The 14,973-nt window shown below is 33.9% G+C and overlaps 1 protein-coding gene across 6 annotated transcripts in view; it reads left to right on the top strand.

The window, feature by feature from the left end:
- CUL2 (cullin 2) overlaps positions 1-14,495 on the top strand; it is a 46,391-nt gene extending 31,896 nt beyond the window's left edge. For all 6 annotated transcript variants that reach the window (XM_072033807.1, XM_027450502.3, XM_072033806.1 and 3 more), the window contains 10 exons: positions 2,008-2,067; positions 2,458-2,586; positions 2,676-2,762; positions 3,306-3,458; positions 3,834-3,911; positions 5,335-5,401; positions 6,010-6,212; positions 8,988-9,089; positions 9,840-9,956; positions 14,002-14,495. In XM_072033807.1, the coding sequence (XP_071889908.1) occupies positions 2,008-2,067; positions 2,458-2,586; positions 2,676-2,762; positions 3,306-3,458; positions 3,834-3,911; positions 5,335-5,401; positions 6,010-6,212; positions 8,988-9,089; positions 9,840-9,956; positions 14,002-14,133 (1,128 nt within the window). In that variant the 3' untranslated portion in view covers positions 14,134-14,495. The remainder of the gene's footprint in view (positions 1-2,007; positions 2,068-2,457; positions 2,587-2,675; positions 2,763-3,305; positions 3,459-3,833; positions 3,912-5,334; positions 5,402-6,009; positions 6,213-8,987; positions 9,090-9,839; positions 9,957-14,001) is intronic.
- Positions 14,496-14,973: the final 478 nt, after the last annotated feature.

The following is a 14,973-nucleotide window of genomic DNA, read 5'->3' as shown; positions in this document are numbered from 1 at the left end:
GCACATTTAATGATAGAATTCTCATGTAGTTTTTCTAGTTTGGAAATGCAGTGAAATAGACAAAATTCTAGTACTGGGAAAAAAAAAAAAAAGGTATGTACAAAGAAAAGCATGGTAATACTTAAAATTTTACTGAAAGGAAGACTTTTTAATCAAAAATCAAAACACAAAAATGGAGCTGACCCACTTAATATAAATTTAAGGTAATAAATAGGCAAATTGTGTGTTGCAAGAGTTTTGGCAACTCGGGAAAAGGTTTTCTACTCAGCACTGGTGAGGCCTTATCTGTGTCCAGTTTTGAGCCCCCCAGTACAAGAGAGACATGGAAAGAGTCCAACAGAGGACCAATGAGATGCTGAAGGGACTGGAGCTTGCCCAGATTCTTGTAAGATTGGGTGGTTCCTTCTCAAAGAAGAACATTTTATCTCATCCATTTGTTAATATCCCACTCTTCCAGATATATCATTGTATCTTTTATCCTGGAGAGTGAATATAATACTTACCTATCTAGATTTTTAAGTCATAAGATGTATGCATACATTACATTGCTCTTTTTCTGGTGTTTATAGTATTCGGAGTTTGTAATTAGTCTTATGCAAAGCTTTTGATAAGTTTCAGCCAAGGCTAGTCCAGAAAGGCATAGAGACAAAGATAGCAATAATAGAGTTGATAGGTAACCATCTGTCTTTGTGATACTGAGAAATTATTTATTTAGTATTTTAAAATGAATGCTTATTTCAGTACAACTTTTCAAGTGCAACTAAAGTCTTCTACCAGAAGGTGGAGTAAAAGGAGACTGACAGCTACTTTTACTGGTACACAGGCAGTGTACTTTTTCCTGAAATACTTCAGTTCTTCACTTCAGTGATCTTTATTACAACAAATATTTAAAATATTAATCTGTTGCCAGTTTTCCATGGTCAATATCAAAATTACTATTGTCACCTCCAGTATTATTACAAAATAGTGCTTTAAGCTTCAGATTTCCGTATTTCTTGTCAAATAATGTATCCCTTTGTCATAGGGATTCTAGGGACCTATTGTCAAATACTGAAATGTTGAGGCATTTTACAAAAACTTGTTTGTCAGTTCTTTTTAATAATAATAATAGTATTTTCTGCATAGGTTTATTTGAGCATTAATTTTTTGTAATGTGATATAGCAATTCAAGAAGTAATTTCCTGTACTCACACTAGTTTAAGTCTTACTGAATTTGGAAGCTAAAGTCACAAAACAGATTAAATTCCTAGGAACATGGTTGTGCAATATTTTTAGACCAGTATTAATGTAAAATGTTAATTTGATAGCTTGAATGTTAAATTTGATAGCTTATAAACTAATCTTGATGATTCTGATATCTTTATTGTGCAATTTCCAATTCCAAACTGCCATTATCTCCTTCCTTTTCTATTTCCTCATATTCAGGCTTTCTTCGGCTACCATGGTTTTTGTACCACACTGCTTCGAATTTCCACATAATCACTCTCAACAATATATTTTTTAATTTTCTTTAGTCTAACAAAAATCTGAAAACCAAAATAGTTTTCCTTTCTTACTGCATACCAAGTATGTTCTTCAAATCAAGCTGTGTTCTCTTGTAAGCTACTGTTGATGTGTGGCTTCTCAAATCTTCATCTGCTTTCCTTAGTTTCTTTCCATCCATAATTTTAGACTATACTTATTGCTGTATACCAAAACCTTCATACTTTGGCATTTAAGTTTCTAATTAATGTAAACAAAAGAGAGAAAGTTAATTCTCTCTCCTGCTTTTTGAAATTAACTCCTATTCCTCTACTTTTTCCACTTCAACTCAAATCTCAACTTAAAAATATTCAACAAATTCTCACACAGCTGTAATCCAAATCCTTTTATTCATTGCTTCTTTTGAGTTTCATAGGCTCTTGGATGGTCTGTACCTGAACATTTTTTTTAACTATTTTAAAATTCATAACAGAAAAAGTTTCAAGTCATTTCCATTTTATGTCTTTGCTTTGTGTTCCTATGTAGGCTTTGACATCAGTAGTTAACTATAGGGAGCCCAAGTCGATCTGCAAAGCACCTGAGTTGGTAAGTGATAAGTATTATTGTAGAATTTAATCATAATACTTCCTTATAACTGTCAAACAAAGTAGCACAGGGATTGTCACGCGAATATCCATTTCTCTAAGTCAGCATCAGGTGTGTATGTCAGTAGTGGTTACTTAACCCCCATGCACATTTGAAGGTATGCAAAAAAAAAAAAAAGGTGCAGTTACAGTTTTTCATATAGAATTTGTGTTTTTGGTGGATGTAGTTGGTGTCTTTTACCTGTGAATACTGCCCTTATAATAGAATATGAGACTATAGGCTGTGAATTACTTAATGTTTTAACCTTCATGTAGAATTTAAGAGTACTTTGGTATACATGTGTTCTCAAGCTTGACAAGTAGGTTTGGGTTTCTCTTTTTTTAACTTGAGCTGGCCAAATACTGTGACAACTTGTTGAAGAAGTCAGCAAAAGGAATGACAGAGAATGAAGTAGAAGACAAACTTACAAGTTTCATTACTGTTTTCAAATACATTGATGACAAAGATGTATTCCAAAAGGTAACTATTGATATTCAAATCTAAACTTTACACAAAGAATATGGTTACACTTTTAAAAATCCTTATATCTGATTTTTTTTTCCATGCAGTTCTATGCCAGAATGTTGGCAAAAAGGTTAATTCATGGTTTGTCTATGTCTATGGACTCTGAAGAAGCCATGATTAATAAACTAAAGGTAATATAATCCTCTTCTAATGCAAAGTAAACAAGCGTAAGAGAATGTAATGTTTAGAGGGAGCAGCAGAGGGTGCCAGAGATAACTTAGCAATCAGTAGATTCTGTTTAAAATAGTTGAAAACAAAAATGAAGTATTTCATAGTGTATGAAAGATACATTGTGAACTATCACTTAAATATTCAAGGTTTTTGGTGTGTGTGGTTTTTTTTTTTTATGATTTTTGGGCAGTTTATGAAGTGTATTCAATAGCCCATTTTTTATGTTGTAAAAGCACAAGCAGCCTGTCATAAACTAGCTTTATCTTTTAATTTTATAAGAAATTATATTGTTCATCTAAACTAGTGTGCACAAAGATAAGATAAATTTGATAATTTTCTTTTATAGCGTTTGTTTTCTATTATACTCGGTGTTCCCTGTAAACAGTGTATAACGCTTCTAAAAATTAGATATTCATATTATAGTAATAAATGCATGATTGTGCAATATTTATTTCATAAGTATTGTTTTCACAATGAAACTTCTTACAATTATTTTTTCACAGCAAGCCTGTGGTTATGAATTTACCAGCAAGCTTCATCGAATGTATACAGACATGAGTGTTAGTGCTGATCTCAACAATAAATTCAACAACTTCATCAAAAACCAAGACACGATTATAGATTTGGGAATTAGTTTTCAGATATATGTTCTACAGGTACTAATGTATGTTTATTATTACTGAGTTACCTGTACTTCTTTTTTTTTTTTTTTGATAACAAATGAAATACTTTTCTAACTAGGAACACTTCTTATATGACACCTTGTGATCAGTGTGGAATAATTTGTTTTCCTAGTTTTAATTTTTAAAATTAACCTGTTAGCACGCTAAGTAGTAGTGATGCAAAATGCCTTGTGTTTTTTACCTGAGTTTGTCTCACCGGGACATGTATAATGAGCAGTAAAACTTCTGGTCTCAGGTGAGCGTCTTATGACAATATACATTGTAAAACTGTTTAGTGGTGTTATTTTTTTTCTTGATATATATATTGTATGAAAATGTTAATGCTTTCATTTTTCCTGATACCCTTAGGCTGGTGCATGGCCTCTAACTCAGGCTCCTTCTTCTACATTTGCAATTCCTCAGGAACTGGAAAAAAGTGTACAGATGGTAGGTTAGTAGGAGGCTTCTTGTAAACATGTGGAAAATGTCAAAACTGAAAAAAAAAAAACACTATGATGATCACTCTAACAGAGGAAAACCTGAGCTATTTCATTTTGATTGTAGATCAAGGCTACCCTTTCTCTAGTTATATGAAATTTGGAAAGGTCACCCAAATGACATCTTGATTTCTATGTATGTATTTGCGTAACTTTTATTTCTTCTGTTTTCTACACTCAGTGATCGAAGAGGAAAATGCTACTAAATACAATCAAGTGAACTGACTTGATTCTTAACTTTAAAAACAATTCCAAATGATTTTAACCAATTACTTATATAATCTAAAAAGTAATATTAAAATTGAATAGACTTGGTATATTAAAAAGCAGATACAGCTTTCTTGTCGTGTATTTTGTATGAGCCACATTTTGTTCAAAATCAAACTCATGGAAACTTCTTTGAACATAATTTTGAGAATTCTCAAAGCATTAAAGGTTTTACTTTGGCCAAATATTCTCTTGCTATTTAACATTATTTCTGTTTTGTACGGGTAGAACATTTTATTAATTTTGATGATATTGTTCTGTTCTAAAAGTTATCTGTACAGTGTTTGTGTTCAAAACATATACTCTGTGTATTTCAGCTTTGCTAGCATATATTTTAATGATGAAGTACATTTTAGGTATAAAAATATAGCAGTTTTTATACTTGCTGTATGCTGCCTTGAGTTGCTATCTGATCTAAATTGTACTGGCAAATGTCTGCTTCAGTGGTGAAGGAGCTTTTTCACATTTTACCACTAAGTGTTAGAACTTAAATAATTCTCCTTTTATTTCTGATGCATTAAGTGGCAGTTGATTTTAGTAATAGTTTCCAACCTATATTCCGTGAATAACATGGGATCCACAGAAGGTAATTGATGACACATTGCTGTTCTTTGTGGGCTTAACATTTAGGACTATTGTGAGTTGTGTCTCATTTGAAAAACTGGAAAAGAAGGGCTTGCATATCAGAAGAAGCTCAGAGTCTGGGTGGCTTGTCTAGCTTCACTGTTTCGCCAGTTCAAAGGAGAAAACTTATTCTTGGGGCACCTGGCTAGAATTAATGCTCTGAATTTCACTGAGGAACTGTTGCATTCAGTCGAGTTACAGTACTTTTAGCTACAATATTTTATGCTTTGAGAGTATGAATGTCCCAACAATCTTTTTGATTGAGTCATCAAGTGGCATGTTAATGCGTTCAAGGAGTTCACTAAATAACTGGTGCTCGATCACCCATCTTCTAAAAGAAGGTGCTGTCATGAACTTATCAGCAAGGTCTGTATCTAATACAGTGAGCATAAAACCAGTATTTCTTTGCTGAAGTGTTAGTGTGATATTAAACTACTGTAAGTTTGTATGTGTGATTAACTGAAGTTCATCTTGTTTTGCAGTTTGAATTATTCTACAGTCAACATTTTAGTGGAAGGAAGCTTACTTGGTTACATTATCTTTGTACAGGTAAAAACAAACGCTTTGCTGACTTACGCTTTGTACAACTGGCAATTGTTTGTTAAAGGTCAAATGACGGCAAACATTGGAGGTGGAGCATTACATTGCATATTAAGTCAGTTTATTATTTTTGCATCATTAAGTTATATTTGCTATTTAGTATTTCCAAAATTTGTTTGTAAACCTGCATGGTACCTGTGATTTGTTAAATCCAGGGAAAACTACAGTTGTACCTTAGTGTACATTCTTCAGTGCCTTTTTTAATCACTATTCTGTGATTCTGTGTAAGCTATTACTAAGTGAAGCTTGCGTGTTGCACTTGAGGGTGTTTGGATTTTTTTTTACTACTTTAAATTGTATTGCAGTATTCAAATTCAACGCTTTCAGTTTTCTCCTGAAAACATCACTGTTGTGGTATTCATAATTAATCAGAGTTCTTTTTTTGCAAACCATATCGTATGTGCCTAAATTTACAACATCGGTTTTCATGTTCCCATGCCATACTGAGGTCTGAATTGCATGTGTGTAGGAACTGTATGAGTAGCTCTAGCAGTTAGGCTTCAGGTGTCTTTTCAGCACGTTAATCAGTTTATAAAATACTACTTGTATCATTACAGGTGAAGTAAAAATGAATTATTTGTGCAAACCGTATGTAGCCATGGTCACAACATACCAAATGGCAGTGTTGCTTGCCTTCAACAACAGTGAAACTGTCAGTTACAAGGAGCTTCAGGACAGTACACAAATGAATGAGAAGGAACTGACAAAAACTATCAAATCCTTACTCGATGTCAAAATGATCAACCATGACTCAGACAAGGTATGCAGTAATGATAAAAGTGTTTCATGTTTTCAGTCTTTTGATTCTACTGTTTGTCGAGGGCTTTTTTAATACAAAACAATCAGCTCTTTTTTTTTTTTTTAAATATATTATGGGCCTTGTTAGCAATTATAAATATTTATAAGGAAGGAGGGGAAGAAGTAGACCATCTTTGTTCTATATGCCTATAAAAGCAGGGTCTGCAAAAAAGGTAATAATACTAGGACTGTTTATTGTTCCTGTTGAATCCATGTGTCTTTAAACTCACTACTGTTGGATGGAAATTATCTTTAAATACATCACTTTCAAAGTAGTGGGATCATGGGAAGGAGCCTGCGTAGTAAATCAAAGTGCCTTAAAGAGATCCTTAAAATAAATTTGTGGGATTAAGAGACTGAAAGTAACAGCAACCATATACTTCCTGGCTGACACGTTACAGGAGAAGGAGGGAGGACAGAGAGCAAGGAGGGCTTGTGTGAGAGGATTTTTGCTGCATTTTGCCAAACGCTGTCATTCCATGAGTTTCATGGAGTTATAATAATAATATCTGAGCTTCGTTTGTGGTTAAGGCGAAGGTTCATACAGGTACTATTACCGACTCTGCCTCACACTTCTGTATGACATCAAATCACTTACCTTTTTTCCCCATGCAGTGAAGGGCACCAAAGTCTGTTACGTAAGTAATGCTACAGAAGTGCCTTTGCATACTGTACAAACTTTAGTATGCACTTACAGCTAGCCCAGAAAGCCAAAGTTACTCAGATAGTATCAAGCAGAAAAAACTGATAAGCTGTTCACTTGGCTTACGAGAAGAAATCCAAAGCTGCTCTGATAGCTGCTTTTTTTTTTTAACCAGGAAAATGTTAGAAAATGGAAAGTGAGATCTCAAGGAAGATCTGATGCTTGGCTGAAGCATAGGACATGCTTCCAATATCTAGAAATGAGCTCAGGTTGGAACAGTGGCTGGGAAGATGTCTGTTAAACCATGGGTGAAATATAACACTGGGAGCTATTACAGAAAACAGTGAGATTTTTCATCATCTTAGAAAGTTGCCCATTATTTAAAGGATTTACATTTATTTATGTTTGCCATATAAGGTTTATCTAGTTTCTTTAAGCATATGTCATTGAAGATTGAATGGTATAGCTTTCCAATCCTTTTACTTTTTAAAGTTTACCACTGCATTTTCTGGTTCTTTAACTTACAGGCTGCTGTATTCAAACATATTTCCTAATTCTGTTTTCTTTGCACTCCATCCAGCAATTTGAAAGCTGATCTGTATGCAGTCTGTCAGCTTACTCATTGGATAAGCCAGTGAAATTCAGTGGCTTAAGCAGTGAAATTAAATATACTGACTTCTCTCTACCTATGTCTGAGCTGCACAGCAAAGTACAATGTATTATATACTGCAGTTTGCTTTTGCTTGTTCTTTTTTTTTTTTAAACAAACTTTTGACAAAATCTTTATTGGTTTTGTTTTGTTTTACACTCAACTAAACAATATATTTATACTCAAATAAACACAACAGTACTAAAGTTTTTAGACATTTTTAAAGCTGTTGATCTTTGCCCTTTCATATTAAATTTTCTATACTATTACTAGATACTATATTCTAATACAGAATGTCTGCAGAATATAAAATTAAAAGTAATAGTATTTGGTATATTTTGTAAATAACTATTGACAGTGTTTGCTTAACAGTTTGCTCAAGTATTTGCTCTTGAGGCAACCATAGTTTGGCAAGATTCCAAAGTCTAAGAAGCCTGGTAACTGTGTTCTGCTGGAAATTGGTAATACTTGTACAGACTCTTGCCTGGAAATTGGAAAGATTGTTCAGGTCATCCTGTTAGTTGAATGCAAAGGTGTTGGGACTGCTGGGAATAGTTACAATTTATTGAAAGAAATGGACTTTGACATATGTAGGGGAAAAAAATTGAGATCCAGATGAGAAAAAAAAAAGAGAAATTGCATACGGTTGTGGAACTGTAGAAGTTGCAGTTCATCAACTGTTTCTGATACAACATAAAATGTTTAGTTTTTTTTCCTTAAGTTCTTTAAGGCAACTTTAGTAATGTTTGTGAAAGTAATAGCTTGCTCTCTTGAGGCTCTGCCATAAATAAATGCAAATCCTACTTTCTTTGCAGGGACAAAAATGTGTTTAAAAGGAGAGTGTTTCCAACTAAGATAAACTGTTGAAGTATTAAACCAGAACTTAAAACAGCTGTTCAATTATTAAAACTGAAATTGCTTTAATTGCTTCTCAGTAAAGAAGTTTTTCTTAGTGTTCAGACTAAACATTAGGAAAAACTCCTTTACCAAGATGGTAGGTATATGTTGGAACAGGCTTCCTAGAGAGGTGGTTGATGCGCTGTGCCTGTCCATGTTTAAGAGGAATTTGGATAACATTCTTAATGATAGTTTAACTTTGGGTCAGTTCTGAAGTAGTCTGACAGCTGGACAGTGATCTTTGTAGGCCCCTTCAGACTGGAACTATTCTATTCATAATATTGACTTACTAACAGTACTCATGTGTATCAGAGTTCTTTATAGTGTTTTGTAAAATAGACTGGATTTCTAGGTTAGTTAAACTGTAACTTTAAAAACTAACCTAATTCAGGCGGCTCTTTAGAATTTTCACCTAAAAATCCACTGAAATTGTTTGTATGCAAGCCCCTACCTGTGATTTTTTTAAGTAAACTGTTATCCTGGTAAATCCTTGCTGCTTATTCGTTTTTGGTTCCATTTCCGTTTTTTAAAAAGATTCTTTATTGCAGGAAGATGTAGAGGCAGAGTCTACATTTTCATTAAATATGAACTTCAGCAGTAAACGAACAAAATTTAAAATTACTACATCAATGCAGAAAGACACACCACAGGCAAGTATTCTTTGATGTTTGTAGATTGAACAGCTTATGAAGCTTATTTTTCTAAAATTGAATTGATGGTATTAGGTTAATAAAAGCAGATAAAAGGGTCTCTGTAAAGATTTACATCATTGTGAAAACATTGTTTAAGTTTACAGTTTAAGCACTGCAATTTTTTCTGTACTTAAAGTACAGGTAGAAAAAAAAATGGGTTGGGGAATAAGAAATAAAAATGAACAAGAACTATTCCTCTTGTACCAAACTGAATTGACATTCACCTTGTCTTATCTAGTGAGACTTTTTTTGTTAGTAGTGTTTATAAAAGTAATTTATTCTGGAAACAGCAGCGCCAATGAACTCTGTTTTCATATGGTTTTGCATCCTTTATCAACTATAATCAACTCAAATTTCGATAATCCAGGTTCCTTCTATATCTCCTAAGACATAGACATATATACAAGAGGTGTATGCGCTGATAAACTCAGTATCGTATAGTAAATTTTGCCCACTTTTCACCATAGCAAAATCTGATTTGGCTGGCTTCCTCCTATCTACCTGCTGACTTCCATGAAACCTTGTGTTCTTGATTTACAGAAGTGTTTTACATTGATCGTTATCTAGGTTTTTATATTAGTTTTAATACTTTTAATAAAGTACTTTTAATACTTTTAATAAAGTAAAAAGTTTAGATTCAAGGTACTTTTATGATGTGTTTATTGATCTTATTATATTTGAAGCTTTACCGTTCTTCCTATATCGCAGGAGATGGAACAGACCAGAAGCGCTGTAGATGAAGATAGAAAAATGTATCTTCAAGCTGCTATAGTCCGTATCATGAAAGCACGTAAAGTGTTGCGACATAATGCTCTTATTCAGGAGGTAAGAGAAAAATCCTCTTCTTAAGCATGATTTTGAGGAAAATCTTCAGGATAGCTGGATAAAACATCTGACCACAAAACTCCAATGTCAAAACTAATACTTCAGTGAAATTGATGAGAATTCCAATGGAATCTACTTTGAACCATAGCACCGGGGCACTTACCTGTGATCACTCAGACCTGTAAATATGTCTTAGCACTAAAGCATTAAGCGTTTCTGTGCTTGCTCTTTCCAGTTGGCTGGTTCTATGCCTGCAGATGTTGTGTCCTATGGGAATCGTTGCCAGAGCTGTAGGTTCAGTTGAAGACATTTGAGTATGGATATTCTAGATGTTACATTTCCACAGAAGTACCTAGCCAATTTGGAGCTCTAATTGTAAAGTTGGATTTTGTTCTAATTCATGGCTTACATTTTAAAAGTTGTCTGAATATGTAGACAAGCACCTCTTAATCTTTATTTTACTAGCAGTACAGTTGTCTAGTTTTTTAATATTCTAAAATAATGATCTGTGAACTGTCATGGACTGGCTTAGAAAAAGGAGCTGTTTCTTTCATTTTTCTTCTACTTTTCCATCTGTGATAGTTGCCTGCCTAATTGCATTTCCTATTCCAACCTAACCTTCACTCATACCAGCTAGTCCCTAGTTTTTCTCAACCTTCCAAGTCATTCTTGTGTCTCCCAAGCTTTGCTGGATAACTACCTCAGAGCAGATTGGTGGGAGAGGAAATAAAGATTCCTGCTTTTCTGGTCCATTTTGAATGTGGTGGAGAGGCATTCCATCATTTTGAGGTCTTCTGTATTCTTTATGTCCTGTGGTGATGGAGAAAACAGTTTACCATAGTTACCAATTATTTTTTATTATTTTCCTAAGCGAAATAAGCAGCTACAGAGAGCTTATAAGTCAGAGCTTTCATATTGACTGGTAACACGAGACATATGAAAGGTTTTGAATCTTTAAATAAATAGTGTTTGTACGCAAACTCTCTGAAAGCAAGCTTAATTTAAGAAATCTGATTTCGAACATGTAAAAGATGAGGAAGCATAGGCCTTGATTACTTCTCAAAATCTTCAGTTATTTGCTCTTCTATTACTTAAATTCATGCAATCATGATGAAATCCTCTAAGATTTCTATATTAAAACTAGAAAATGGTAGGCAAGCCCTGTTTTATCTTTGAAATTATTTTCCCCCATATTCGCAACTTTAAAAAGTTTTCAAAGTGTGCTTTAATTGAAACCCGTTTAAATGGTGGAAGAGAGAACAAACTTGAACAGCTTAGAAACAGAAAAACTACTTTTTCCTTTGTCCAGCTCAGGAGGCAGTATCTGACATGTTTATGCTGCATTTTGCTCGTGCAGTACTCTTGCAGAATAGTACAGTCTATTAACATCAGGAGATTTTTCAAGTTTTTCCAGAAAAGTGAGTATCTTGATAACTAGTCAGCTTAAAAAAACAGTACAGAATAAAGTTTGTGCTCCATTTATCTATCACCAGCCACATCAATGTGTAGTGTTTTTTTTACCCTATCTTTTAACTAAATTTATGACATATAAATTTACGAAAATCATGTCCTTATTCATTTAGTCTGTAGTTCCCAGTTTTTAATATTTAATGTTCTAATCCCCCCAGAATATAAGTAAAAACTGAAGGCTAGACTTCTAAATAATCCTTATCTATGTTGCAATGTACTGTGGAGACCTGATGTCATCTTAAATGAACAACTGTAGAACTTCAAGCAGTAACGTGAAGCAGTACAAAAATCCATTAGAGTTGATTTTTCGTGATTTTTAGCTGTTTGAATTTGTGCCAATCTTCATGCTTCCTCAGCTAAACTTTAACTAGGACATATGAGCTAGGTTCTTCAAAATCTGTTAGATATCTACGCTGCAGTCTAGGATACAGATGGACTCTTGGGTACTTCAGAAACTGTTGCCAGACTGCAGAGCAAATTGTGGGGAGACAGGTTTTGAGTATTTAGCGCTAAAAATGAAAACTTCATGGTAGGTGGAAATTTTACCTAGTTACATCTGCATTGAGATCAGTAACTTGTTTTGCTTTATATTAAATGAGTAAGCCCAGATTGCTAGGTGGTTTTAGGTTGAACATGCTCAGCTTTCTCAGTAGACTGACCTGTATTGCAAAAAAAAACAAACAACAAACCTACTAATACAAAATTCTGTCTTCAGATCTAACTGTCCTGAATAATACATGAAGTATTGGTTATGACAATGAGTCTGAGTGAGGCTGAAATTAGGTGAAATTTGAGCTGATCTAATAGCTTGTTAGCACCAAGTTTCATCTCATTTGAACTGCTGTGGAACTTACCAGACCGTTGGCTGCTAGCCCAACAAAACTATCTCTTCTGAGCTTTCTGTTTGTTCTGCTGGGTGATTTTTACCTGGTGAGTTCTGTTGGCTAACAGAGAGCTCCAGCTCCTCACTGGAGCTGGGACAATGCCAGCCATGAAAAGTTGTAAAGAAAACAGGAAATCCAGCTGAAATAAAAATCACTTTCTTTACAGAACAAACGTGAAACTACAGGCTAAATATATTCTAACACTTGAGTAGTTAGGTCTTTCGTTTCCCTCACTTCCCACTGCCAGGAAGTAGAAAGGAGAAAGTAATAGTAATTTTCTTTTCTACAAGTTGGCCACAAAACTTTAATGTGAAAAACTGTCCAAGTTACATATTCTGTTGCTACACGCCATTTCCTCGCTTATCTAGAAGAGAACGCACAGAACTCAAAACTATTAAGAGAGATCTGAAGTTTAGCCAGCAGCTGCTGTTTCTTCTGTAATGCACATATAGATTTGTTTTTATCATAAATATTTTTTTTATTGTATCTGTTAAAAAGTTCCAGCATAGCCGGATTGAACTTGCCAAATTGTAGGATCTTTAGTGACATAAATAAAGACTCATCCTAATAGTCTCAAATTGTATGGAAAAGGATGTCAGTGCTTCCATTCACACTGCTTCAGTTGTTCTGGTGTCTTTCAGGGCCAGGTGTGGGCTGGAATTTAGTAGACAAAACACAACAAATCTAGCTCACATCATAATAGGGTGGCAACTGAGACAGCAATGTTGTAGTGTAACTTCACAAAATAAATTTTTAAAAGTAAACCTTATTTTGTCTTACAAATTTGATTGCCTAGTGCAATACAGTCTCTGATGATAGGTTGCATTTTTAATGAATTTAAACTGTTAATAAAGAATGAATAAGCTCCTATTATAAGGTCCTAGTCCGACGTTAGGAGAATTTGCTATTTATCTGCATGCATGTCAGTTACTGTTTATAATGCTATAAAGAAAACACAGGATTCACAAAACTTTATTAAATGAAAATGTCTTCTCTATCTGTTCATAATAACAAAGGTGGTGATGCATGAGAGGAAAATTGTGTTCAGGTTTAGAAATAGTTCTGAGAAATCTGGTCAAGTGAAATTTAACCATTTATAATTGTATAAACTATTGTGAAAACTAAGATTAATGTATTTATTGCGTTGGCATTTATTGGCATTTATTTTCCAAGTAAGACTTGAAGGCAAGTCCACAAATTCATAAGCCTTTTGGGAGTCCACACATTAAATATTACAGAACAACACAAGTATATAAATGGAAGTAAAAGATACTTAACCTAGGAAGAGCCAGCATAGATACTGGAAAAGACACAGCTGGTTTTATAATGCTTTCACTTTGCTTAAACTCTACTAATAGTAAGTGAAGAAATGTTAGATCAATTTTAATTTGGATATTTATCCTCACTTGTACCAGAACAAATTAAGCAAGCAAGAGGACTGAAAAAATGTGGTTAATACGCAAACTGAACCAATGAGTTAAGCAGTCAGTTTAAGTCTCTTTACACTACTGTACAGAGATGCTTTGTTTATTGTTATAAATTAACTGTCCTGTATTTATTTAATCTTGTCTTTAAAAGAAATGTAAACTCTTGTTTGTTTTTTTTTTCCTTGAAGTGCTTAGTGAGTTTCCTGTTGCATTTATAACTGTTGTAAATGAAAATAACACATGGAACTTGTCTTTCTTTTGCAGGTGATTAGCCAATCAAGAGCTAGGTTTAACCCAAGTATCAGCATGATTAAGAAGTGTATTGAAGTTCTGATAGACAAACAGTACATAGAACGAAGCCAGGCCTCTGCAGACGAATACAGTTACGTAGCATGATGTTGCTATCCTGCAGGTATGATTGTGAGGAGATCATTGCTGTCACTGTTTGGTGTGTTCCTGTGGGAAGAGGCAGGCCTGTGCCTCCATAATTGGTCACTTGGCAGCCCCTGTTTTTCTGCTGTTTACAACATCACCAGTGCCATGTCATGAGCGTCAATGAAAATGCCTATAGATATTTCAAGCTCATGTCATTATGACATTTCTTAAAACTTTACTAAAAGAATGAGTGAAGTATTGCTGAAATGTGGAAATTTGGTTGGGTACCATGCTTTTTTTTTCCCCCCTTCCCTTTCACGTTTGCAGTTGATGTTTTTTAATGTATCTTAAGACAAAGTAAAAAAAAAAAAAAAAAAAAAAAACCTAAATATTGTAATATGACAGATAACCTAATAATTGTATCTACATTAAAATGTAAAAAAAAATAAAAAAAACGAACATGATACTGCTGCTTGTCAAATAAAAAAATAAAGTTATATGATGTGTCTCTAATTATTGTAAAAATGGATATAGCATTAATCTCTGTAAATAATACTGAGGCTGGTAAGATTGAAAATAATGTTGTGTTCAGGTTTTGAATAACCTCTGAAGTAGATTTGTTGTAAAGACTGTCATAAGACTTGTATATAAAACTGAGTACCAGGTATGATGTTATGTTTGATATGATTGCAAAAAAAAACAAAACACAAAAAAACCACCTCTGTTTAAGTGCATGTCTTGATTTCAGAGAATCACAGAACCATCTAGGTTGGAAGAGACCTCCAAGATCACTGAGTCCAACCTCTGACCTAACACTAAGTCCTCTACTAAACCATATCGCTGAGCTCTACATTTAAACAT

Source organism: Anas platyrhynchos, chromosome 2 (assembly GCF_047663525.1).
Source record: "Anas platyrhynchos isolate ZD024472 breed Pekin duck chromosome 2, IASCAAS_PekinDuck_T2T, whole genome shotgun sequence".
Classification (NCBI taxonomy): domain Eukaryota; kingdom Metazoa; phylum Chordata; class Aves; order Anseriformes; family Anatidae; genus Anas; species Anas platyrhynchos.
This window is presented reverse-complemented; position numbering and strand designations above follow the sequence as displayed.